The following is a 27,583-nucleotide window of genomic DNA, read 5'->3' on the forward strand; positions in this document are numbered from 1 at the left end:
GATGGGTGCGTGAGCAGTTCATGGTAGAGATAGGTGTTGCCATTATTTTTCACCCCAGCTTGCTTCTCTTCACTTCCCAGTCTCCCAATCAGGTGGCCTGCTCTGGACAGTGACCCTCTGTCCAGGACCCTGAGCTCAGCCCAGGCTTGGCCCTCTGCGATGGTAGCCCTGGCTGGTGGAATCACCAACCTCATCGTAGTTGTAGAGAACTACTCCTGGTAAAGACTAGGCACTACGCTGCCAAAGCCAACCACGCTCACTGCCACTGAGTCAATGCCGACTCACAGCGACCCCCCCTGTGGATTTCTGAGACTGTAACTGTTGACGGGATTAGAAAATCCCGGCTTTCTCCTGCGGAGTTGCTGGTGGTTTCGAACTGCTGACCATGCTAATTGAAGCCCAGCATGTGACCACTACACCAGCAGGGCTCATCCAGGCACTCACTGAAGTCACTTGAAATACTGCAGTGTGGGCTGATGGTATTTCCTATCGCACACAGAAAGCACTCACATATTTCCACTGGGCTGGCTCTTCCCAAGTCACCAAAGAGCTCAAAGATAAGAGGACCCACCTAGTAGGGCCACTCTAAAGGTGTGTCCTTTCCTCATTTGAATGGGAAAATGCCAGGGCCCCTGAGCCGAGGGGAGAAAACCACAGCTGTAGGCTTGAGTCTGCATTTTGTTACCATGCTTCCTGAAAGATCCGAGGCGTTAGAGCATCATGAGTATGAGAAGGGTTAATAAAATCCTCGGAGACCATGAAGTAGCCTCACTTTCTCATTCTGGGCACTGGGCCTTCGTGCAGGTTACACAATCAGGAATAATGTAGTGCATGTTACACTGAAGCTGTAGTCAAAGTTAAAATGAAGGCAGGTCAAGACTCAGGGACTAATGGAGTCAGCGGATGTAAGGGGCCACCACACAAAAGCAGGAGATGGGATTATAAAGGATCACGCCATCATGGGAACCAAGACATTTGGAGAAAGGGCGTTTTCCCAAATGATGTAAAGGAAACCCCAAAATCAGGCAGGGTGATTTAAGAGATAGTGTTTAGATGATCAATGACTGGTTGGATTCAAACTGGATGTGGAGACAATTGGCAGAGCTCCATTAATTTGCCTCGCTGTTGTTGAGATAGTTGCTATGGGGTTGGCACCCAGCTCCCGGGAACCTCATCTTTCGTCATTGAGAAATGCAACCAGGTCCTAGGCAGTTGTGATCATGAGACTTGACTGCCATTTAGAAGTAGATCATAGGACTTTCTCACTAGTCTGTCTTAATCTAGAAGCTCCACTGAAACTTGTTCAGTTGGCAACAGGCAAACATCCTCTGACAGACAGCTGTTGGTTCTGCATCAAGTGCAGAACCTGGGAATAGATCCCACGACTCAGCTTGGGTGGTACAAATTCTAGCCCTGAACTGCCACTGCCTCCATCCAGTACACCGAAAACCAACCCACACTGTGCTGGAGTAGATTCTGACTCATTGCAACCCTCCAGATTGTTTCTGAGACTAAATTTTCATAGGAGCACAGAGCCTCACCTTTCTGATAGTTTTGAACCACGGACCTTGTGGTTAGCAACCAAAGGCTTAACCCACAAAGCCACCAGGACACCTTACTAAAGGGCCATAAATATGGTGATGAGTGTTGTATTACTAGTTTGATTTTACAGTTGAGCAAACTGAGAGATGTGGCACCGAGAGATTGGATGAGAAAGTCACTATGGTGCCTCACAAAGTGAAGTAGTGAAGACTAGCTTGCCCAGGATCACACCACTGGGAAGGGCTTGGCAGATACTGGATCCAGGACAATCGGCTTCCAACAGTCACTTTGCTAAACCACACACACATAACTCTTAACTGTGGATCCGTATGCTTGCAGGCAGGACCTGCCCCACCCACTGTGTTTTGGGAGCTGATGGTGGTCAAGGCTTGGGCAAGAAGGGTCACAGCTGTCCTGGTTCCTCTCTTGGCTTGACTCTGTCTAGTCATGGACTTGGCTACATATCCTCTTCAATTCCCATTGGTTCAATGAGTTAAGATACCATCTACCTCAAGAGATCGTAGTCAGGATCCCTCCAGCATCACAAGCTGCCCTCTGTCCGGTAAGGTCCCCCTCTTTCCCTGAACCACACAGTCACCACCAGCTCTCCCTTAGATCTACTCTATCCATCACGTCCACCCAGGAGACATACTAGTCTTTGTGAGCCGCACCATCCTGGCTGGCTCCTTTCATCTTGACACCCCCCCAAAACTCATCAAATCGTTTCTGACTCATAGTGACCTTGTAGGACAGAGTCGAGCGGCCCCCTGTGGTTTATGAGAGTAGAAAGCCTCATCTATCTCTCTCAGAGAGGCTCATGGTTTTGAACTGCCAACATTGCGGTTAACAGCCCAACGTGTCACCAACCCACAACACCACCAGGGCTCCTCATTCACCCAGCTCAAACCTCTATAAATAGTGCCCTTGCTAAGAACTCTTCAGTGGTGACTGTAGGGCTGTCTTTAGGCTACATGTAAGGAGTCCTAGTGGCACAGTGGGTTAAGCATTATGTTGCTGCCTACAAGGTTGATAATTCAAATCCACTAGCTGCTCTGTGCAGGAATCGTGAGGCTGTCTACTTCCACGGAGACTTACAGCCTCAGAAACCCTATAGAGCATTGTACTCTGTGGTCCAGAATAAATTCGACAGCAGTGAGTGTGGATTTGGTTTTGGTTTAGGCTACATTTGCTTCCTACGTTTATAAAAATCATCTACCTTCTCCATTAGTCCAGAAGACCTGTCATCAATTCCCCCAACAATTCCATTCTTCCGCTTCTCTTTGGATCCTTAACCAAGGGCCCTCTAGTCCTGGTTTTACCTGCAGCCTCCTGTGTTTCCCAGCACACATTTTTGTTAGTGATTTACTCCTATGATGTTGTTTGTGTCCTTCATATGGTGTGTTCTTCCGAGTTTCTAGTTCAGGATTCAGTTCCATCCTACCAAGTGTCAGGGCTTCTGTCTTTAAAGCCCAGTGTGTCCCTTTCACAAGTACCCTGGGTTTATAACCAAGTATCCACCTGCTTGCCCTTCAGCATGGCAGACCAGGAGTCATCCTGTGAGCCCCTTGCCCAGCTCCATTCTCCTAGGTTGTCCTGTCCCCTCTTTAGTCCTCCTATGACTATCACATCGTCTGCAGAGCGGGTTTCCCTAGAAGGACATGGCCTCTCTTATCTGCTTGACCTACAGTGAAAAGCCCACCCAGTGGCATTGTAAACCACAGTCTACAAAGCCTGACCACTGACACCACCCTGCCCTTTCAGAATGCAGCCAGTACAAAACAGAAGCCATGCAAACAGGGACCATTCTCCAACGACCTTGGAGTTCCTGCCCTAGTGCCCCTGCCTGGGTCCTCCCACATAGCTCTTTATACCCAATGTGAGTTGGCAGGAGGTGGAAGCAGCCACACACTCACTCACTGCTGTTGAGTTGCTTCAATCTCATCGCGACCCTACAGGACAAGGTAGAACTGTCCGAGAGTATAAATCGTTACAAGAGTAGAATGCCCCATCTTTCTCCCAAGGGAGGCAGCCTATAGACATTAAAAGGCTTGTTTTAATGCCTTAGCCACTCCCAGACATGTCTTCCAGCAAAGACCAATGTGTCTTTATTGGCCTGACAGTTCCAGAAACTTCCATCCTACCCAGCCAGCATTATACTTCACCACCAGCGAGTTCCTTCTCCTGTGACCGCTAAGTTCGGCTGCATCTTGCTGGGTCTCGGTTTCCCCTTTATCCCAAACCTCCTCTCTAGTAGGCCTGAGTTGGTTTTTGTGGCCCAAGGCTCATAGTTACGTGTTCTCTTGGTACAAAAAGCACCTCCCTTCCGTTGTCCGCTCTTCTGCCTTAGTTCTTGTCTTCTTCTAATTCCCCCTCCCCCGCCCCCATGCCCGCTTCTTCTACCTTTAGGAAACGTTCTCACTTAACTAGAGTATTGAACTGTCAATTTCTGTTCTGCATAATTTCCAATAATATGTTAGAACATTCAAAGGGAGTCCTTAAGTGACATTTTTCCTATAAGTCCAGAAAATCTCTTGCATTGATGATTGCTTCTATATTTATATACTCATTTGGGGACAAGGGTGAGGGCAGAAAGGAGGACGGGATTATTCCAAGGGCTCTGAGGTCAGACACTATCTATTTATTCCATGAGGCATGTGCTTTTGTTTTTTACCCTGGGCCAAGCACTGTGCTCGCACTGGGAATACAGTATTGAACATGGCGAGTGAGCTCCCTGCCCTGTTGGGGCTTAGAATTCCCCAACAGGGAATACAGAATACCACTGAAGCACAAGGATGATGAGCTTCCTGGAAGAGCACCTGGGGAGTGTGGGATGTGCACGCATTGCCTCCACCCACTCTCTCAGGAGGATTTTTGCTCTCCCAAAGCTAATAGCCTCTCTTGACCATCTCCCGTGTGTCTAATCAGTCTCAGGAGGCTGAGAGCATCCTCCTCTGATGTTAAGGGTGTGGTGGATCACAAATCCCTCTCCATACGCAAACCGAGTCCCAAACAAATCTCCCCTTCTCTTCCCTGGTCAGTCCAGACCTCCCTCAGCTCCCAGAGCTATCTTTTCTCTTATCCCTACTCCTTCCAGGCTAGTCCAGTGCACCCTAGTCCCTTCTCTGTTTCATAGGTTCAACCAACTATTAGAACAACTCAGACTTTAGGAAAAGGCCTACCTTTAACCTCGCAGGAAAAAAGGCACCGGGTGAGGCATGGGAGGGATCTGGGCACAGAGTTTCCCAGTTGCTGTGGACGCACTTCCCTGCTTGAGAGACATTTCCTTTCACCACTCAGGAAGCTTCCCAGTGTTCCCATCATCTAAACCCTTTATTGGCTGCAGCCTGTGGCCATGATAGATGACATCATATCCTGCAGTTTAGTCAGCACTGGGCCTCCTGTGGTCCCCTATAGTCTGGTCAGCCCCTACTGATTGGTCACAGGTGTGACCAGGACCCAAAGTCAAGTTGTTCACTGCAAGGAGCTTGCCCACCTTATATAACACCAATCAGAAAGTGCCTGGAAACGTCCTGATCTTTGGTTGAAGCCCTAAAATCACCAGGTACAGATTGACACGGATGGAATGAGAGCTACTGGGAAAATCAGCTGCGGTTGGGCCCACATCCCTGCCATCAAGGGTGCAAACCAAGATGATTTCAAAAGTGAAAATTGAGAAAGATGTTCGGTAGCTGGTGTCAATCCTAGAGACTGCTACTAGTTTGTCCAAGATTTTTAAGTTTTTATGACTCTGCATTGGCAAAAGGAAGGATCCACCTGTGCCTAGAAGTCTCATTGATTGTACAATGCTGTTTAAAACCAGAAAGGTCATTTTAAGGGGGGGGAGGTGTATATAATCAAACCATAATGCATAAAATCATGGACAGTGCATGCCTAGAAATGGCTGCTTTCCACCCTACTGACATGAGCTTCCACCAACTCTATGTCTCCTTGGTGAGCGCTCAGTCCACCTGCTCTGAGTTTCTTAGTCTTGCAGTTGCAGTCCTTGGTCCCCGCAGTGTGAGTAAGGAGTGTGTGACGTCTGGTCCCTCCGATGTCCCCTGCCCTGCCAAATCACTGGGAATCGTGCATAAAGACTTCATTTTGAGTTGTCATTTCTCTTTCTCTCCTTTCTTTCTGTTTTTGTGTTTAATTCCTATTTGCGAACTTTCAAAGGCAGAGGGAAAAAACTCACATCTCTATCTCTTCTTTTTTGAAAAAAACAAAACCCCAAAGACTCCTGGGATTCTGCTCAGAGAACCAAAGATGTTTCCCCTCAGCTGAACTCGGCCACCATCATTGATATCCACCCCTCCTCCACCTACAGCATCCGCATGTATGCCAAGAACCGGATCGGCAAGAGCGAGCCCAGCAACGAGCTCACCATCACTGCGGACGAGGCAGGTACGCCTAGCCGGGCTCCGGCTCACATCCCCTCCAGAGCCCAGGAGCCCATTGTTCGGCTCTGGAGGTTGCATGCTGAACCAGACGTTGCCCTCCCCAGGGGGGACTTTGATGAGTGTTCGCCGTAGTTCTGTGTCCTGTGAAAATCACGGGCAGTGCTCTGTCTCCTACGTTGAAGACACTGCTCTTCAAATAGGCTCGAGTTCAAGGTGCTCCTCGCCCAGACTTAAAGCAAGACATGCGGGACGGATAATCTGCTGAGATGAAAGAGCCCTGTTCTTTTTATAATCCCTTTGTTTGGATGCCTGAGTGTAGGCTGAAGGGAGAACCAGGAGTGTCTTTCTTGCCCTTGGCCCCAGGAAACAAAGATGTTCCCTAAGAGCGTGCAAAAGGGGCATGCCATACATAAAGACTTCATATTAGTAAATATGTACTATTTTTCCTATTTAATAAGTATTCACTAATACAAAATACCAGCTAAGAATGTCAATATTGTAAAAAAAAAAAGTTTTTGCTCTTTTTTTTCCTATTCCAAAGTAATTCGTAACAAATTTGAAATTATGGATAAGTACAATGAAGAATGCAAAACAGCTTTCATAATCTGGCCACCAAAAGCTAACCCCTGACCATTCTGATTTAACCTACTACATTATCTTTACAACCTGTTTTAATACCCACAGACATGCATATAAACAAGCACACCCACAGGCACATGTGTGAGCACACACACACCGAGTCTTTCACACTGTGCCCATCTTAGGCTGTCCAGAAGCACAGTTAAACAGCTTGTGGAGGACCGGGGTGTTAGACAGGGGCCACATATGCTGGATGTCAGCCTACCTCCTGGCAAGAGGGGAGGAACCAAGTTGCCTTGGGCTTCATGAGGCAGGAAAGGTAAGGAGCAAGGACTGGCTCGTGTCTTGGGAGAAACACAAATCTATGTTTCCAATAGACCGTCTCTTTCCCTGCCTAGAATCAGCGCTGACTGGGCCCTACCTACTGCACTGAGGCTGGGAGGTCACAGCATCTGCTAATCCTATTTCTCCACTGCCAAGACGAAGGCGATTATCACCCAGATAACTAGGGGCCCACTGGTGGTTTGTCTGAACGTGGGTTCCAGGTGACCTTGATTTTTTTGCCCGACCACCTCCTTCTTAGTTACCCTTATTAAGGGTGCTCCAAAGAGGCGTTGTTTTAGTGCATATCTTAAATCCTCTTGTGCTAATTACAACAGCATCAGCTACTGTTTATTTAACACAGGCAATATTATTAGATATGGATATTGTTTTAACATTTTAATTTTTAAAGACACACTGTAATGAGCACCCTTGCGGCACATCTAAGGTCATTTCATGTCAAACTCCAAGATGAAGGCTGGCAGGATTTGAACAGATGCAGAATTGTAAGATTTTGATATAGGCAACCAGTTTTTCCCTGGAAGAAAGATGTTACAATGTACAATTCTCCCTGAACTGCAAAAGATGACTAAATCGCAGCCCCCAAAAAACACACATGCGAGATATCTGATGCTGTGGAGTTGACTCTGACCTGAGCAACCCTGCCGGTGGATAGCACTTCTTCAATGAGGTTTCTCGGACTGTGGATCTGTACAGAAGCAGACTGTCTCATCTTTCTCACATGGTGGGGTTGGAGGATTCAATCTCTCAACCTGTCAGTTAACAGCAAAGTGCTTAGCCACTGTGCCAGCAAGCCACTGTGCCAGCAAGCCACTGTGCTTAGCCACTGTGCCAGACCTCAATACCAGAGCACATTACTCCTTAGAGACGGTCCCCAGTGGTAGGTGATGTGATGGTATGCATAACAAACTGAGGGTGGGCCTTTTTCTGCTACTGTGTGTGCATCACTTCGCATACGTAAGATGGGCAAAATGCTGCTTTCCTCCTCCTTACTGCAAACATATTGGATACCTGGAGGCCTCCAGCCCCGCAAAGCTCTTTGCATGGCTCCAGAATGACCTATTCCTGTGACAATAGATGCTCACTGAAAGTAATAATAACTCTCTAAAACTCTCAGCTGCTGAGTTGACTCCCCCACATGGTGCTCCCACCCAACGCCCAGGTGTTTTCGATGCAGAACAGTGCAGCGCAGCACAGGGTTCTTTTCAGTTTTCACTGTGTGAAAACATAGCACAATATACAGCACATTCGTATTGCAGACACGCAGAGGGTTTTCAGTGGCTGGGTTTTGGGGGGATTTCTGTGGAAACCAGTGGCTCTAGGTGCACACCACCCTCTCACCTCCGGAGATCAGCCACACACATTGACAATTTGCACCACCCAATGTTTACCAAAGGGGCCCTGGTGGGCTAGAGGGTCTGCGTTGGGCTGCTAACTAGAAGGTCCGCAGTTTGAAACCACCAGCCTCTTACAGGGAGAAAGAATGGGTTTTTCATTCCCATAGGGAATTGCCATCTTGGAAACTCACAAGGGTCATTCTTCCCGGCTCCCCTGGCCTATAGGGTTGCTATAGTTGGCTTGCCCCGAAGGCAGTGAGGGTGGTTTTTGCTCGTTTTGTTTTTGAGGAATTACTAAAATCAGCCTGGAGCTCTGTGGCCTCTTGTCATGCTGGATTTGGGGGAAGAAGCGCCTCCTCTGCCCTTCTGCAGGCAATATCTTCTTGGACTTCCACACCAACCTTCTCCTTTCCTGTGGCTCCTTTCCCTAATCCAGCCGCAGCTCCACAACCTTCTCAGCCTAACTGTGTTTTCCTGGTGCTGCCTTCTTGATTGCCGCTCCTCATGCTGCTGTGGCTGCTTTGTATTCATTCCCTGGCTGACCTCCACTGCAGCTGCCCGTTGCCATGGCAGCGTTTGCTTCCCTGTCGGGAGGCCAGGTGACCAGCCACTCCCCACCGCAGACTGCAGTGCAGCTGCCTACATGCACCGCAGACACAGCGCTGCCTCCCCAGCTCCCGGGCTGGTTTTGAGAATTTGGGGTGTTGGCTGCTGGCTGCACCCACCGTGCCTCTCCTTTTACTTTTGGACAATACACAGAGAGGAACAAGAATGAGCAAGGAAAGCTATAAAGCATAATGTGCTTCTATCTCCATCCATAGGTTATTGTGACTGACATCCCAAAGGCATTGTCTTCTGCGACTCAGGTAGCCCACAGGGCACCAACTCTGACCAGCCCATTGCCATCAAGTGGACTCCAATTCCCAGAGACCCTATTAGACAGAGTAGACCTTCCCCTTGGGGTTGCCAAAGCTGGGCATCGTTGCAGGAGTGGCAAGCCTGGTCTCTCCTGCAGAGGGGTTGGTGCATGCAAGCGGCTGACCTTGGGTGCAGCAGCCCAGGCACTACCGCACCAGGGCTCCTAATGCTGGCAAAGAACACCTTGATCAGACTTGCCTACCATGGCTGCCTCTTCCCGCAGGCACATGGTGTTTACATTTTCAAAAAGAAAGCAAGCCTTTTCTCTGCCTCACTGACTACCATCAAGATAAAATGAGGTCATCATTCAAGCAGTGAGAATCCTCAAATGGAAGCTTCTGGAAGTTGTGGGCAAATTCCATTTTTGTAAATATGAGGCTTCATAAAGTTCTGGGAAATGGAAAGGGAAAGTCATGGGATTTTCCCCATGAACTTTGTGAAGCCCCCTCCTACAATGTCTAAGTCTCAGGAACCCGAGGACACCTCTGAAGAGACACCAAGCCCAGGGATTGAGCCTGTGAGATTGTAGGATTGTGTGAGTCCGACGCAGTGTGGCCACAGCCCAAGGAGGACTTCTTGTAACTACCCCACTCCTTACTCCTGTGCATATAATATGCTCCCTGTCTGTAGCTAGAAGGCTCTCAGAGACTCAGAATGCTTCCTTCCAAAGCCAAGTCAAAGGTACCCCCTCCCTTGCCCCATATATCCTTTCCGGTTTCCATGGATGGACTTCATGTCTCTTTCCCCCAGCTCAGAGAGTGTGTCTTTCTCACCATAGCTTTTGAGGTTTGTCATCATTTCTCAGTGGTCCCCTGGGTCCTTGATTACCCTGTGACCCCAGCGCCTGGGGATATATGCCACTCCTATTTCTACTGTGTGCCTCACACTGGGTTGGAGATTCATAAACTTACTCCAAGGATTTGATTGTCTTTAGAATGTGTGGGAGCTATATGTGTGGTGGATGAAATCCACCCTGAAAATTTGGAAAAAATAATTTAGTTAAATGTAGAAAAGCAAGCGGTACACACAGAAAGTGGAGGAAGAAAGCTGAACAGAGAGTGGGGCCCACATATCAGCTCTCTAATCACCAAATGCACGAAGCTTCTGTGCCAGCGGACTCTCGTTCTGTAAGTCAGTTCTGATTCGGGTGGAACACATCCCAGGTCAGAAACTGCAGCCCGCAACAGATAAGAACTGCTGGTATGTGTTCTTGGAGTCTGCCCAGTGTTTGTAAACCCTTTGAGCTGGTAGTGGTGGTGGTGCGTGCCCTTTGAGTCAGTTCCCACTCCTAGCGACCCTGTGAACCACAGAGCACAGACACTGCCAGATTCTGTGCCGTCTTCCAATGACGCTTATGTGTGAGCCCATTGTAGCAGCCCTGTGTCAGCCTATCTTGTCGAAGACTTTCCTTTTTTTTTTGGCTTTATCACGTATGATGTCCTTTACCATGGACTAGATTCTAGATTCTAATGATAATAATATGTCCAAAGTATGTGAGACGAAGTCCCACCATCCTCGCTTCCAATGAGCATTCTGGAGGTAATTCTAACAAGATATTGGTTTGTTCTTTGGGGAGTGCGTGGTCCTTTCAACATTCTTCACCAGCAGCATAATTCAAATGTATCAATTCTTCTTTGGTCTTCCTCATTGAATGTCTGACTTTCACATGCAGATGAGGCAACTTAAAATACCATGGCTTGGTCAGGAACAACTTAGTTGACAAAATAATACCCTTGCTCATCAACACGTTAAAGAGGACTTGGGCAGCAGATTTACCCAATGCAGTTCTTCCTTTGATCTATTGGCTGATGTGTCCATGAGCACTGATGTGGAATCAAGTTAGAAAAAACTCCTTGGCAACTGCTGGCAACTTCAACCTTCTCTTTGTGTATCACGGTGTTGCCTACCAGTTCACTTCTGAGGACTTCCGTTTGCTGTTCTTCAAGTTGTGATCTGCGCTGAAGGCTGTAATCCTTGCTCTTCATCATCAAGTTCTTCAAGTTCTCCTCAATTTCAGCAATTAAGGTAGTGTCATTTTTGTGCCGGAGGTTGTTAATAAGTCTTAGTCCAATCCTAGTGCTTCATTCTTCTTCATATGAAGGACCCCACCCCCCAAAAATGAAAACTTTTTTCCAAGCTATTTATTTAATTTTTTAATATTTTAAAAAAAACAACCTTATCACCTTCAAAGTACTCTCCATTACACTTACTGCATTTGTCAAATCTACTTTTCCATTATTGGAAACATTTTTCAAACCCATCTGGCTGGATGACTGACAGCACCTCCCTCATTTTTTCTTCACCTCTTCTACATTGTCAGATTGTTGTTCTCTCATGTGCCTCTGCATTTACGGAAACAGGAAGAAGTTGCCCAGAGAAAGGTCAGGTGTGGAAGGTGTGCGCTGCAGAGAGGCATGTGACTCACAGTGACTTGGTACGTAGCAGAAGGAAACGCTGCCCTCCTGCCCCATCCTCGTGAGCTTGTTCTATTATTTGAGCATTCTGTTGGGTCACTTTTCTTTGAGGCACAAATAGGAGGCTCTTCCTGTCAGTTGGTCAAGTAGCTGTCTGCCAAATTTCCTGGCAGAGATGAGTGAGTGCTCCCAGTGCTTCCCCAGATTGCTGAAACACTGCCATTGGGATTCCATCAATTCCTGGAGCCTGGTTTTGCCTGATTCTTTCAGTGCAGCTGGAACATCCTTCAGTGACATTGGTCCTTCCTTGCTTATATGCTACCACTTGACATAGCTGGATGGCAACTATATTTTCTGACGCAGTAACTCTGTGTATTCTTTCCATCTTTCGATGCTTCCTGCATCGTTCCATTATTTTGCTCGTAGGACCTTTCAATATTGAAACTCAAATAGATAAAACCACTCATAATAACCTAAACACAGCAGAACAAAACACTGCCTGGTCTTCTGCCACCATCCCAATTGTCATGTTTAAACCCTTGCTGCAAGCACGGTGACAATTCGCCTCACTGAGCATCTTCCTCTCTTTCACTGACCTGCTTCTTTGACAGGTATGCCATTTTCCAGGGAGATGTCTCTCCGGATGGCGTGACCCAAGTGCATGAGATGAAGTCTCATCACCCTGGCTTCTAAGAAGTCCTCCGACTGTCCTTCCTCCTTGTTCCTTTGGCAGTCCCTGACGCTTTCAATATTCTTTTCCAACACTATAATTCAAATGCATCTCTTCTTCTCGGGTTATTCTGACTAACTGATTAGGTTTCATCAGACATTTATCAGTCTGGCCATCTACCCTCATTAACAGTAGTTTTTATTCATGGATCAGCAAATTATATATTTTTCAGGAGATAATTCTGGCTTATTTTTGTGGAGTTTTGAGTTATTAAGTTTTAAAAATTGAAAAGTTGTTTTTAAAAAAATAAGATGTAATAATATCCACAAGTGACTCACAAATCTTAAGTACTTTACCCCCCTGGTCCCTTAGAGACAAGATCTCTGCATTTCTGATGTAAATAACTTGACCCTGGACACTTGTGATTGGGGTTGCTGCTGAGTGAAGACGGCCTCCCTGCTGGGTGCATAACACCTAGCACAGCAGTTATGTGTTCCCCTGCCATGCACAAGGGCAGCAGTGGGACAGCACCAGTGGATTCATAAGAGGCAACCAGGACTTCAGACTTCCGTAAAGAATTACACTCTCATGAACCCACAGAAGCTGCTCTTCCCTGTCCTAGCCGGTCTCTATGAGTCAGTATTGATTTGATGTCGATGAGTGAGTGAGAGCTCGCCAGTATTGGAAAAGAGTGTTGTTCTAACTCTGACAGGTTGAGTTTATTTTTATGTGACAGTGCATAAAAGAATTATTATTCCATTTGCTGCACTTGGCCTCAGAGAACAAACACATAAGAGAGATCAGATTATCAACCATACTGTCCCTGACTCCCCCTTACAACCCTCAGTGCCCCCAAAAGGAGAAGTCACGAGAGTAAGTGGAGACACTGTCAGCGTTATCGGGGTTAGCTCCTAATGGACTGAAAGCGTGCCTGACATGCCAAGTCTTCTCTGACAGTAATCAGCATGTCACGTGTCAGCTGACCCTCATGAAAGACCAACTTTCCCATTAGCGGCTGCACCCTGAAGGTCACATGTCACTTAGTGCCGGTGACCATTCTTGGAGTGGCTGATTCCTTCATCATTTTCATTAGGAGGTTGCCCATAGAAAGTGGAGTTCAATTATATGAGCTCCTCTTTGACACACCAGTGAGTTTGCACAGATGTGCCAGAGAACAAGGGATCAGCATTAGGGAAGGGTCATGGCACAGAGTCATTTGGTTTCCATGAGATATGCCGCAAGGAAACAGTCTTTGCATCACTTCTAATCACAGCTGAGAAGAACAGCTCCCTTTGGGGGGAGGGGGCACCCTGTCTGCTGAGCTGGAGGCACAGGCTTTGAAGCAGGAACTGGCTAGCAGCAGGGCATGGTAGAACTGAGCGATATCAAAGGTATATTCCCCAAAGCAGTAAAAGGCTCAGAGTTCCCCCAGGAGAAAACTAGACACGTGCTACACCCCTACCTCCAGTCATCTAGTTGCAGAATTTGCTGTCAGTTTTCTCTAGCTTCCATTTGGAGAGACACTGGAAATGAACCCGAATGAAATCACTGGCCTCCTTGTCATTCTTCGTAAGTGCTAGAAAGAACCCCCCACCAGGCATCTTTCTATCCCCACTGTGCTTCTCTCCTCCCCCTGCCATCTTAAATGTCTTGTCAGTAAGTCCCACCCTGACCATCTAGTTTAAAATTAAACCCACTGCGCATCTGGCACACGTTGCCCCCTTTCTGCTTAACGCACCATTACCAGTCAGTATTCGCTCCGTCCCTGGAAGCCCATGTGTTAGAGTAGAGCTGGGTGGCGTAGGGTCCAATGGCTGATTCTTCAACAATAGATGGCCAGGCTTTTTTGTTCTGAGGCACCTCTGGATTGACTGGAACCTCCAGCACATAGGATCGAAGCAAAGTCCGAAACTGTTACTGTCCCCATTGCTGTGTGTTGTTGTTGTTGTTGGGGGCTATCGAGTCCAACTCACAGCAACCCTTGCTGCCTTAGAACAAAACACTGCCCGGTCTTGTGCCATCTTCACAATTGTAATATTTGAGCCCATTGTCACAGCCAGTGTGCCAATCGATCTCATGAAGGGTCTTCTTCTCCTCTTCTGACCCCATTCCACCAAGCATGATGTCCTTTCCAGGGACTGGTCTCTTGATCATGCTTAACATACATGAGCATTCTCTACCTCTTCCAAGACAGAGTTGTTTGTTCTCACAGTCCGTGGTACTTTCGGGATTCATTACCAGCATCGAATGTATCAATCATTTTCATCTGGTCCTCTTTATTTCTTGTCTAGTTTTCATTTGCATTATAAGGTGACTGAAAATACTATGGCTTGGGTCAGGGGCACCTTAGTTCTGAAAGTGATACCTTGCCTTTTAAACAGGTGTCGGTCAGAGTTTGAGACTGTGCTGGCCTGCATGTTGCTGCAAACCATTGGTATTTCAAATACCAGCAGGGCCATCCAGGGTGGAGAGGTTTTAGCAGAGCTTTCAGACTTAGATAGACTTGGAAGAAGGAGTAGTTTCATCAAGCCTGCCACAGTCAGTTCCAACATAAGTTAAATAAATACCCCAGTTCAAATGAATAGCCGGTGCTTCTTCTGATAGGAAACACTGAATAAGGTCACATAGGTACATCTGTCACAAGTCATGGTTGTTCCCATCCCCCTATGCATGTGACAGCTGGACAATGAATAGGGAAGTCCACAAGATAATTTTCAATTATGCATTTGATGCATTTGAATTATGATGTTGGCCAAGAAGGTCGAATACACCACGACTGCCAGAAGAATAAATAATTCTGTACTGGAAAAAATACAGCCACAAAGCTCCTTAGAAGGGAGGATTGTGAGACTTCGCCTCACCTTTCATCAGGAGAGACCAGTCTAGAGAAGGGCAGCATGCTCCTGGTAGAGGGTCAGCCAAAAAAGAGGAAGATCCTTCACCAGAGCTGGATTGACGCAGTGACAATGACAATGGGCTGAAGCAGCAATGAACGCGAGGGCGTTGCTGTGTCGGGTTTTGTTGTGCATAGGGTCACTAGGGGGTAGCCACGAACTCAACAGTATGTAGCAACAACATACACCTGGTCTACAATGTCACTGGCATCAGTGTCTCACAGCAAAATTAGCGGAACGGCTGTAAGGTGTGTGTATACAATGCAAGCATTGTAAATGTCACCATTGATTGTTGCCCAACTCTCTGTCCTGTCTGACTCCTGACACGGACATCAACTTTATCTAGACCAGGTGATAGGCTACTATATACTGCAGTGTTTTGAACAGTAAATCATAAAATGGAGAAAAGTAAGTGAATGTCTGAGAATGCTAACACACTACTACTTGCTGCAATAGTTTACACAGCACATATTACTAACAATACAATGTATAGGAAATAATGACAACAAGCGTTCTAAGTACAGCTTATTCCATCTCAAATATATAAATTGAGGGCTACCTGTATTATATAAGCTTCTGCTGTTCAACTGTTATATTGTTTCTCTGATTTTAATTTTTGAGAAAGGAGGGGTACCAAGATACTCACTTCAAAGAATAGATCAATCAATATAGATCACATGAACAAAACATTACATTCGTGGTAGACTGAGTCACAAAGGTGGTACTTTTATTTTAGAAAATCAAACCAGTTGCTGTCAAGTAGACTTGAACTTATGAAGGTCCGGCGTGGGTCAAAGTAAAGTTCCTTTCCAGAGGGCTTACAGCGACTGATGTTTTTGAAGTTGGTGGCCAGGCCTTTCTTTAGAGGCATCTCTGGAGAGATTCAAGCTTCCAAACGTTCAAATTGTTGCCGATCCCGTCACTGTTTATGACATCCTGTGCCTCACTCCCACTGCCATCGACGCAGTGCTGCCTCAGGGTGACCCTCTCAGACGGGGTACAACTGCCCCCATGAGCTTCAGAAACTGATTCCTTACGTCAGTAGAAAGCCCTGTCTTTCTCCCTCAGAGTGGCTGGTGGTTTTGAACTGCTGTCCTTACCATTGGGAGCCTAGCTTGTAACCACTGTGGACACCAATAAAGGGTTTCCGTTCTTGAAGATCATGGGTCTGTGTGGGAAAGGCAAAAAGCCACGACCTCTCACCACTTTGCTAGGGGCCTTCTGAAAATGGCGGGCCATGCTGGGGGGCAGATCATCTCAGCTCCCACTCCAAATCGTCCTCTGTGTGTGGTCACAGGAAACAGGCCAGTTGCACATGTGCTCTACTAAGGTGCTGCAGGAGCACGGTGAGGTTAGATTGCTAATCACAGGTCGGCGGTGCAAGCCCAGCCATCCTTCCTTGGAAAGTTGAGGCTGTCTGCTTCTGGACACTCTAGATACGGTCAGTCTGAGTCAGGACTGACTCGAGCGCAGTGAGTCTGGGTTTAAAGTATTCTACCTGGAAGAAGTACAGACAGAATGGTCCTGAGAGGCAGGGATGGCGAGCGTTCATCTGCTGTACATTCGTCATGTTGTCAGAAGAGACCAGTCCCTAGAGGAGGACATCGTGCTTGGTAACAGGGAAGGGCAGCAAACAAGAGGAAGGCCCTTGATTTGGATGGACACGTGGCTGCCGCAGTGGCCTCAAGAACAATGGTGAGGGTGGTGCAGGACCAGGTGGTGCTTCACTCTGTGGCACAGAGGGTCGCAGTGGTTCAGAACTGATTGATGACACCCAACGTTATCGTGTAATATACCCTAGGGTGTGTGGTACAAGAGTTTATGATTGACTACATACCCAAAGTTTGTCAGTTAGGACCAACCTGGTGACTATAACACACACAGCAATGCTGCAGATGAAAGGCCTGAAATCTACCTCTATAGAGGTATTTTTTTAACTTTTTCATTCAATCTCTCCCGACTCATGGCAACCCGGGCATGTTACAATGTAGAACTGAGCCAATAAGGTGTCTTAGTGGTAATCATTATGAAAACATAGTGCAAGGGCTCTCTTCTGTAGTGGGTTTGAACTGCCAGTCTCACTGTTTCCAGGCAAACACCAAGCACAAGAACTAAACACCAAATCAGCCAAGCAATCTTCATAGAGCAATTCTACTCCACCATACACAGGGCACCATGAGTAAGAATTGACTAATGGCCATAGATCTGATTTTTTTTTTGTACTAGGGCCTTTGTCTTTAATTGTTCGTTGATCTCAGTGAGAAAATACCTAGTGGGACCACTGTCTGCCTTCCTCCTGAGAAAGGCATCCCCAAAGTCTGGTAGGGACACTTGCATTGCCTCTGATGCCTCGCGAGTAGGCTTCTTTAATGTAATTGGATTAGACACAACTACATTAAAATAACCAAACCTCCATACAGCTGTCAGACCTCAAAATAATTTTTCAAGAAGGATTATGTGGATACTTCTTGGGGACCACAAAATTGGAGCAGTCTGTGGCTTTCTTTGGGTCTGATAGTGAAAGCCTTCAACCCTGTGAGCAGAAATTAGAAACAGCAGAAATGGTCACAACAATGATCAGAATTAGTTGGATGCCAGCTGCCACCTTTGGTACACTTTGGGAAATTAACTTCAGCGCCAGCATACTCAGGATAGAGAAAGAAATCTCGGAGGCAAGTACACTCACTGCCGTGAGTTGGCTCCTCCTCGTTGCGTTGAGACCCTAAAGCACAGGGTACAGCAGCCTGCGGGTTTCCGAGACCGTAACTCTTTCTAGGAGCAGGAATCCGCTTTCTCCCTGGGAGTTGCTGGTGGGGTTGAATAATCCACTCGTGGTTAGCAGTCCAACTCATAACTGCCACCAGGCCACCTTCCAAGAAGCAATAGCACCCCCAGCGCAGCTATCCAGGAAGGGATACATGTTCCAGATTTCAGCATCTGCAAATCACTTTATCTTCCAAGGAGCAAGAATGTATGGTCGATCTGGCTCCTGACGTTAGGAAGCTTTGATCTGTGCGCATAGAGAGTGAGGGCAGGGCTGTCCCACTGAAAAAGCCAGTTTGCTAACATGATTGCATCATGGCCCTCCCTACTCTGAGGGGACCCAGCCAAGGCTGTGGGTGGCTCCCAAGCCAAGCTGGAACCTGCAGGAAAGACAATTGAAGGGGAAAGCCTTGTTGGAAGATAGGCACCTTTATATTGTTGCTTTCCCTTGGTATAAGGGTGCATGACTCTGACTAGATTCTGAACACTCTCAGTGGAGACATCTCTTTTCCCTCTTGGTTTCACACTATGCCCACAGATACTCAGTCTGCTACCCACACACTGGCTGTTAACCGGGGGTGATGGCTCTGTCTCTGAGATTCCCTGGCTTACCCCATAGGCCTGGGACATGGGCTGATGAGAGCTGCAAATGTTGTTTCTCTGCCTTGGCCGCTGTGGAGACAGCTCTGGTTAGCCAGCAAGTGTTTTCATGGGAAATTGTGGAGGGCCAGCACCACAAAAGCAACTGCTAAATGCTTCCTCCCCCCCTCCCCCACTATCATGATCCCAGTTCTACCTTACAAATGTGGCTAGACCAGAGGATGGACACTGGTACAGATAGGAACCGGAAACACAGGGAATCCAGGGCGGATGAACCCCTCAGGACCAGTGGTGAGAGTGGCCATACCGGGAGGGTAGAGGGAAGGTGGGGTAAAAAGGGGAAACTGATCACAAGGATCGACATGTAATCTCCTCCCTGGGGGATGGACAACAGAAAAATGGATGAAGGGAGACATCGGACAGTATAAGATATGACAATAATAATAATAATTTATAAATTATCAAGAGTTCATGAGGGAAGAGGGAGCAAGAAGGGAGGTGGAAATGAGGAGCTGGTACCAAGGGTTCAAGTAGAAAGCAAATGTTCTGAGAATGATGATGGCAACAAATGTACAAATGTGCTTGACACAATGGATATATGTATGGATTGTGATAAGAATTGTACGAGCCCCCAATAAAATGATTTTAAAAAGCAACTGCAAGGTATAAAATTCCGGCATAGTTTACCCCCATCCCTCCTCAGTCACTTAAGTAGAGTGCCACCTCAAGAAATCTGGCTCCCCAGGGGAAGAGTACAGGTCTTTACTGCCATCCTAGGTAGAGTGTTGGAGAAGAAATGTTGCTGAGGACTTCCTGTTTTACCCAGCAACTTTCACAGTCTCGGGCTTTGTCCATCCATTTGTCTAAAAAGAATGCAATGATAGTTCTCAGGATTTTCTGAGAAATAAGAAAACAAACAGACTTTACACAGTGACTCCGAGAAATAGATTTTGCCCACAATCCAAGCTGGATTGGGTTCTGTAAGCCAAACATGGAGCCATGTCGATGTAGTGCGTGAACCCGGAGACTGCGAGCCCCAAAGCGGGAGAGTCAAACCCGCCCGTTGCACGACAGGTGAAAGATGGTGCTTTCTGGCCCCTTAAAGATTTGACAGCCTTGGAAACTCTGTGGAGCAGGTCTCATCTGCCCGGTAGGGTCCCTGTGAGTTGGCATCGGCCCAATCTCAGTGGGAACCATGCCAAACGTGGGGATGTCTTGAAGGCCTGCTGAAGCATTTCAATGTACTCTGACCTGCTCATGTCTAACTTGCTGGTGGGTCTTTGGTCTTTTCAGCTCCTGATGGCCCACCTCAGGAAGTTCACCTGGAGCCCATATCATCTCAAAGCATCAGGGTCACCTGGAAGGTAAACCATACTAAACACTTGTGTTCCTAGCGTTTGTTCCTGTCGGGTTAAGTGTTGTGTTGCCAAGATACCAGCATTACATCTAACTTAAAAAAAATATGTAACAGGTTGAAAGTCCATTTCTGAACATGGGCTCTGTGTGCTCACCTTTTGAATACCTCGCCAGCAAGGTCTCTGGCTCCGGGGGGTGGGGGGACGCTGTGAATGCCCCACCTCCGTCCCTTTGAATCTTGACAGAGGCCTGGACTCCACAGGAAGAGTGAAACTAGTCTGTGATTACACTCTCCCATTCTGTCGGAGTGGTCACTTTTTCTGCTGTCCTTCGTGGGGAAGCATGGCTGGTGGATACCTGTCAGCATGCGGGTCAGGAGAAGAAGGGTCTTGACCACGTGCCTAACTTTTGTGACCTGGGGCCTCGCCGCTAGTTAGCTGAAGAAACGCCTATTGCTAGTCACCGGGAGAGCAAGCACGCTTGAGGAACCATGTAAACGACTAGACCACCAAACAAGTGTTCGGTTTAGCAGACATGTTTTACGAGACAGAGCTTTTCTCAATAAAGGAGCACGCGTTGATTACGTGATGGTGCAGGCCTAGCACAGACCGCAGCGTGAACGCCACTCTCCTGTTGACCCTGAAGTCAGTACCCTGGCACTTACCTACCTGTGCCTACGTCTCCATGACTCCAAGGAGTCCCTAGAAATAACCATCGAGGCCAGATTGAATCTTCTCTTGAATGTTGCGATTGAGTCAAAACTTTTGAGTAGGTGCCTAATTACCCCACGCCCAGGTCACTTCCATTGCTCATGGGTCTTTCCTGCCTGATCGTTAGCTGTTTTCCTGTGACATCACGCAAAGAAACACGGTGAGCTCTTCCAATCACAAACCTCTTTGAACAGTTCCATGCCTCCTCCAACTCATCTGGCTTTGCCCTTAGTTTTGCTTCTTCACAAAATGACTAACCAACCTAGCGAACTAGTTGCCACTAAATTGATTCCAAGTCATGGGTACCCCGGGGGTCTCAGAGTATAACAGGGTTTTCAATGGCTGGTTGTTCAGAAGTAGAAAATCGGTTTTTCAAAGGTGCCTCTGGGTAGACTCAAACCTCCAACCTTTTTGATTAGAAGCTGAGTTCCCAATCATTTGCACCACACAAGAATGCCTCAAATGGCTATTGTTATTGTTAAAAACAAACAAACAAAAAAACAATCCTCACTTCCATTGAGACTATTCTGACTTATAGAGACTCCTGTGGGATTCTGAGTCTGTTTACAGGAGTAGAAATCCCAGTCTGTCTCCTGTGGAGCTATGGTGGTTTTGAACTGCCAACCAAGCGGATTGCAACCCGGGCTCCTATGCTAATAGTCTGGCGCCAGTTTTAATTAATAGCCACTTATGTACAACAGAACAAATCACTGCCACAGTCACTGCTGTATCCCAGTCACTGTATAAATCTACCTTGGGGTGGGGCTTCCTTGCTTTCTATCGCTGACCATCTACCAACCATGGTATGTCCAGCTCCAGAATGTGGTCCCTCCAGGGATGTGAGATCAAGTCTCCCCAACCTTGCCACTACTTCCAGGATACATTTGCCTTTTCTTCTCTCAGTTTTTGATGTGTTCAGTATTCTTCCCCAACACCAGTTCAAGCCATCGATGGTTTTCAGGTCTCCCATTTTCTTTGCCCAGTTTTCTTAGGCATCAGAGGCGATTGAAAATATGACTTGGGTCAGGTACACCTTCGTGCTCAATGTGACTGCTTTACTTTTGAATACTTTAGAAAAGCTGTTTACAGCGATTTGCAATCCCATTCAGCATTTTCACTTCCCCTTCCCTTGTAAGTTGCTTTATAAAGAAGGTAGATCTTGAACTTTCATTGCATAAAAACTGAGCTATTTTGTGCTATGGGTTAAACGTTATGTATCCTTTAGATGTAATACACTCATAGAAGTAGTAGTCAGTAAATCAATGTACAGCATTGTTTAAATTGACTAGGCCACATTTTCAAAAATCAGGGAGTGGGTATCACATTGTTAGGTACAGATGCCCTTCTTAACACAGATTAACCAGCAACCAGCTGGTTGCAACGAGTTCCTAAGAGTTGATTTTTTTTTCCCTCCCCACCTAGTGAGTTGTCATTTCAGTGGGCAGCTTGGCATGATTCCTGAGCTTCAGCCAGGAGCCACGTCTTTCTCTTCTGTGAGCACAGCCACTGCCTACAAGCATCACACACTGGACCAGAAAAGGCAGTCAGCAGGCCATCATCCCAAATCCATTCCCCACACTCTACAAAGGAGTGCTGACTCACTCCCTTGAATTAAGCCTCTGTGAAGTTCATCCACTCACCTTACTGAAAAAGGCCAGTTATTCCCCCCGTGGCTTCTACTATCTTCTCTCTCTCTCTCTCTCTCTCTCTCTCTCTCTCTCTCTCTCTCTCTCTCTCTCTCTCTCTCTCTCTTTTGGTAGGGGGAGCTGCATGAGAGTGGTACCGTTCTACAGAGCACCTCAATCTTATACATAAGCACCCACTTTTGATGCTTTAAAAAGCATTGCATCTTTTCTCTCCCAACAGAAAAGCAAGAGTCGGTCCATCGAAGTTATAATTTCTTTTCTGTACCAAAAGGAAGAGTGTTTTGTGGATGATTAAAAGAACATCTTGTTTCCATTAGACTTCACACCAATTGGAGTCTACAAGGAGCAGCAGCATGAGACTCGGAGTAGTGGGGTCATTGCTGGGGAGCTGTCAGTACTCGGGTAGATAAGTTGGGACAAAACAGATGAGATGAGATAAGACCTGCCTTTTCTTTTATTGACACAGTTGTATTGGCATATGATTCACATATCTTTTCACTGGCTTGTGATTGAACTTTGTAGGGGCTTCTAAAGTATGCCGTGGATGCAACTACATTGCCTGCTACGATCCATAATCTAGAGTCTTGCTCAAGTTCCAACTGAGTCAACTGTGACTCAAGTCAACAGCATGTGCACACCCTACGGGTATTCAAAGGCCATTTTCTGAGAAGCATGCCAACAGACCTATCTTCCCCGGAACTCCTGGGTAGACTCCAATCTCTGCTGTTGCAGTTAACAGTGAAGCATGTTAAGGAAGTGTGCGCTCTCACTGTTAATCCATCTCAGTATCTGTGCCCTGTAAGACATTCTTATTTTAGTGAAATAAGGCATGAAGTGAAAGAGGAGAGGGAAGAAAACAAGCCAAGAAGGGGCGATGGGAAGAAAATAGCATCAGCCCAAAGGGGTCTCTGTCAGTGAGTACTGGTAAGTGTCAGGAGCACTGGGAGGCCTGAGTCACCAGACCAGCAGCTGATGAGGAGTAGAAGCTGTGCCACATGCAGAGACCGAGGAGAGACTAGCTCTGGGATCATGGTGGGTGTCTTGGTTAGTGAGTGCTGCCTTTAGGAAAAAGAAAATCACAAGTGAGTCACTTTAGGGTCGAGAAAGTTATCTCCTCACAATTCAGATGGCTAGAAAACAGAATTCAGGAAATGGACCATGGAAAGACCCTTCCTTGTCAGTAGACCCATGAGATCCCTGGTGTTCTGTAGTGTCTTCCTTCCTGCTTCACACCACTCTGTCTGTTCTGCTCTTTTTAAAGCTTCGAAGTAATTAGGTTTAGGACCTACCCACAACAGGTATAACTCATCAGAAAAGAAAAACTCTGTTTTCAACAAGGTCATATTAATGGTACAGATGTTAAGATTTTAGCATATACCATGTAGGAGGAACACAGTTCCATCCATGATAATGAGGAAGAACTCATGTAAAAATGTAGAACATATAAAAGGCAAATATATCTTTTTAAACTTTTCCATAACATGGGATGTAATACTAATGTATTATTGTTCAGGCAATCTTGCAAAAGCAGCCTCTTTTAAATAAAATAAGTAACTTTCCCGTTTTAGTTTAATTATTTCTTTCGTCAAAGAACAGTTTCAGACATTTAAATATCCAGGCCTGTCAATGATTTCCCGCGGCCTACCAAACACAGAAGGTTCCTTGGACGATACAGATGGCAAGTGTTTGACCACTGAAAACATCTGGCATTTAGGAGCCGCTCTGGAAGCTCCTTGGAAGAAAGGCCTAGGGATCTACTTCTTAGGAGTCGGCCATTAACCCTGTGGAGTACATTTCTACTCTGACCTGCATGGGGTCCCCATGAGTCAGAGTGGAACCCAGGGCAACAGATGTTTTGTTTGTTTTTACTGAAGATACACTAAAAATTATTAGACACACAAAAAATCATTTATCTTCACCCCTTCTCGGGTTTTAACTGATGATCGCAGTAGTATATTTATGCTCTTCATTCTATTCGCTTCCCTGCCTGTCCAGTACGCTTAGTCAAGGCTCAGATCAGATGGGACCCTTTCAGGTAGGACGTGAGAATCCCCAAGGTAGAATGAATTGTTTTATCTTCCGGGCTCCAGTCGCATGGTGGTACATCGCTCCTGCTCTTCTGTGAACTCCCGGGTAGAGAGTATTTCATTAATCTTTGACCCCCACTGTGTTGAACAAATAAATGGATGGATGAATGAGTGTTGCGTGAGATCATAAGTGTGTTGGAGATAATGAGACATACAGTTTGGTGTTCCATACTTGATTGGCCTCTGAAGCACTATGGTGATGGCCTAATTCATGAGGCAATGGAAGACCCCAAAGTCTACAGTGGTAGATGCCCAGAGATAAAATCTGTACTCTGGTACAGCATAAAGTAGCCACTTGGGTGTCTACTATCTTTGATTAAAAATCCTTCATACTAGCCCTCAGGAAGTGATCACTGAAGGTATAGGCGCATGGGCTTTCTTCCTAATCTGTCTTAGTCTAGAGAAGATCTGCATAGAAATGTGAGGTGAAGAAATCAGGTGGTTCCTAGCTAGCAGAAAGAATAGTGTCTGGGGCCTGAAATCTTGTCTTCAAACAAGTAGCAATTGAAATGAGATGCTATGCATGACAGTGATAAACCAAATTCTATTTGAAGAGACCCTACATAGATTAATCCTCCATTAAATTCTTTTGGATAATTAACCAAGTATGTAGATAACCTTACCCTCAGGCAGAGAGCTTTGTAAAGTAGGATTGCCTCTCACTTTTCAGCCAGCTGAGGGATGGGCAGCCTCTCTGAAGGGCTTGGTTGAGTGTGTCTTTGAGGAAAGTGCTGGGGTTCTCATAGTTACGAGTCAGGTCCTATCAGTCGTACCCTGACTGCCTCGATCAGAAGGCCCCGAACCAGTCTTGTAAGCTCTTCTGTCTAACATAATGTACATGTCCCAATCATGGTCCACGTCTGTAGTCCCACTTGTCACTGTGATGTATGGAACTGCCACCATTCATGACCTTGTGACCATTCCCTTTGTGAATGCCTTGCTATGAAGTCCTCAGAAGCCATCCTGACCTCATGCTCCTGGGATCCTTCACCTGGGTGATGTGTCTTTGTCTTTGTGTTCTTTGTCCCATTTAAAGACAATAAATATTCTCCTTAATTTTTTAAAAAGACAGCAGTTACTTGATTAATAAGTCTAAAAGGGAAGGAACATCTTCAAACACAAGCCCCTGGGAAGATGTAGAAGGACCATTACCATATCTAATTGTCTGTATTATAGAAGGTGATGGTCATTGACTTGGCAACCATATGTATAACATAATGAAATATTGCCAGGTTCTTCTCCATCTTCATAATGGTTGGCATGCTTGAGCCCAAACCCACAGGGTTTGAGGGGCCAATTTTTAGAAGTAGATTACCATGGGCTTTCTTCCTTATCTGTCTTAGTCTAGAGAAGATCTGAACTTTGTCCATGATAACTCCCAGCTTCATGGCAACACACAAGCCACCATGGTATGACAAAGAATGACGGAATGGGCTGTTGTTACATCCTTTTACTTATTTTGAGTGAAGTAGAAATGCTAAGCTATACCTTAGCAGGCTCCTTAGAAAAAATGTCAATAAATCTAGAAGAAATGAAAAATAGCATGAAAGACTTATTTTCTAGCTCTTGCCCCACATGCGTCTGAAAATGGAAAGAATTTGAGTAAATTTAATTCACTCTACTGAATGGTTTTTGTGGATAATTGCTGGATTTTCTCAAAATCAGAAAGGATAGTTGAAGATTTAGATAATTGATCACAAATATTGATAACGTATCTGAAAATGATGAACCAAAAAAAAATTCTTTGATTTTCAGAAAAGTTTGTTTTATAGTCTCTATCCCAAAATGTTGTCCAAAATGCTGACAGGACAGGACTCTCCTATGAGTGTCTACCACCTTCTTGGAGATTCCATGGGTGATTCAAATGATGAAACACTGAACTATGAATGAAAATTCTGGTGGGTTGAAGCTGGCAAGGTGCTTCTAAGGGTTCACAGCTGTGAACATCCATGGGACAGTTCTACTCTGAGTTGGGATTGACACAGGGCCGCCCTTGTGACTGGTTTGGGTCACTTTCTCTCTTCTGGTCAGTCTCAGATTTGTGTTACCACCACCACACCATTTTATGCAAATTCATGACAGACGAATGAGCATCAATTTTACATATCATTTTAAGAGGCATTAATTAGATATAATCTTTAATATTTTAATTATTATTTTAAAACATTGATCTAGATAATGCAATCTGAAGCAGAGATGGAAAAACGATAGGCTCCTTATTGATTTCATTTTGCTTAAATTAGAAATGTCTTTAGATTCATATATCTACTGCCATCAAAAGAATTCTGACCTTTTTTTTTTTTCCTCTCACTGACGCCGAGTCCATGCTGGCTCAGAGCAGCCCTGTGAGTTTCCAGAATGGTACCTGTTAACGGGAGTAGAAATCCGTCTCTCTCCCACATTCTGCCTCCTAGCAACACGATGCACGTGTCCTGAGGCTGAAAATCTTTACAGGAAGGAGCGCTTAGCAGTCCGGTGCCCGCAATATGAAATGTCCTCCTGTTGAACACTGTGGCACTGAGAACAATTATCTAAAGGATGATGACGCAAGATAAAAATCCCTAGAATGAGTTTTCCAATTCCCCAACCTTCAGTATCAGACCCTGCGGACGAGAATTGTATTTAGAGTGAGCAGTGTTACACAACAAACTGATGCGGTCCACATTAGATTTGAGTACTTAGCGATTTGACAGAGTTGGGAGCATTTGGGAGGTTTGGGTGAATACTTTTAACCAAAACACCATCCCGCCCCAATCCTCGAGAATTCCAGCTAATGGAGGCATCCTTAAGCCCACTGACATCAAGTGGATTCAGACCCATAGTAATGCCATGTGACAGAGTAGAACTAACCCATAGTGTTTTCTAGATGGCAATCTGTACAGGAACCAACCATCTGGATTTTTCCGCCAGAGAACTGAAGCCCCTGGATGGATTCAAATAATCAACTTTTTAGTTAGTAGCCTAGCATTTTTCTTTTCCTTCTTCTATGTATAATAAAAACGAACCCAAAAAATCCAAACCAATTGCCATCCAGTGAATTCTGACGCATATCGACACTATAAGACAGTGTTCACCTGCCCCAGAAATTTCTAATCTGTGTACAAGCCAGCTGTCGCATCTTTCTCCCACAGGGAAGCTGGTGGGTTTGAAATACTGGACTTTTTCGTTGGCAGCCAAGCTCTTAATTTTGTGAGCCCTGGTGGCACTGTGGTTAAGCACGAGTCTGCTAATGGAAAGGTCAGCAGTTTGAACCCACTAGCAGCTCCGGAGGAGAAAGGGAGTTAGTGGGGGGGAGGGGTCTGTCTGCTTCCCTGAAGATGAGGGCCTG

General features: G+C 46.1%; 1 protein-coding gene across 1 annotated transcript in view; it reads left to right on the forward strand.

The window, feature by feature from the left end:
* Positions 1-27,583, forward strand: part of DSCAM (DS cell adhesion molecule) — a 646,922-nt gene that overhangs the window by 482,477 nt on the left and 136,862 nt on the right. Inside the window, exons 15-16 of the mRNA XM_075542914.1 lie at positions 5,776-5,943; positions 19,750-19,820. Of these exons, the coding sequence (XP_075399029.1) occupies positions 5,776-5,943; positions 19,750-19,820 (239 nt within the window). The remainder of the gene's footprint in view (positions 1-5,775; positions 5,944-19,749; positions 19,821-27,583) is intronic.

This window comes from Tenrec ecaudatus, chromosome 2 (assembly GCF_050624435.1).
Source record: "Tenrec ecaudatus isolate mTenEca1 chromosome 2, mTenEca1.hap1, whole genome shotgun sequence".
In the NCBI taxonomy this organism is placed as follows: Eukaryota; Metazoa; Chordata; class Mammalia; order Afrosoricida; family Tenrecidae; genus Tenrec; species Tenrec ecaudatus.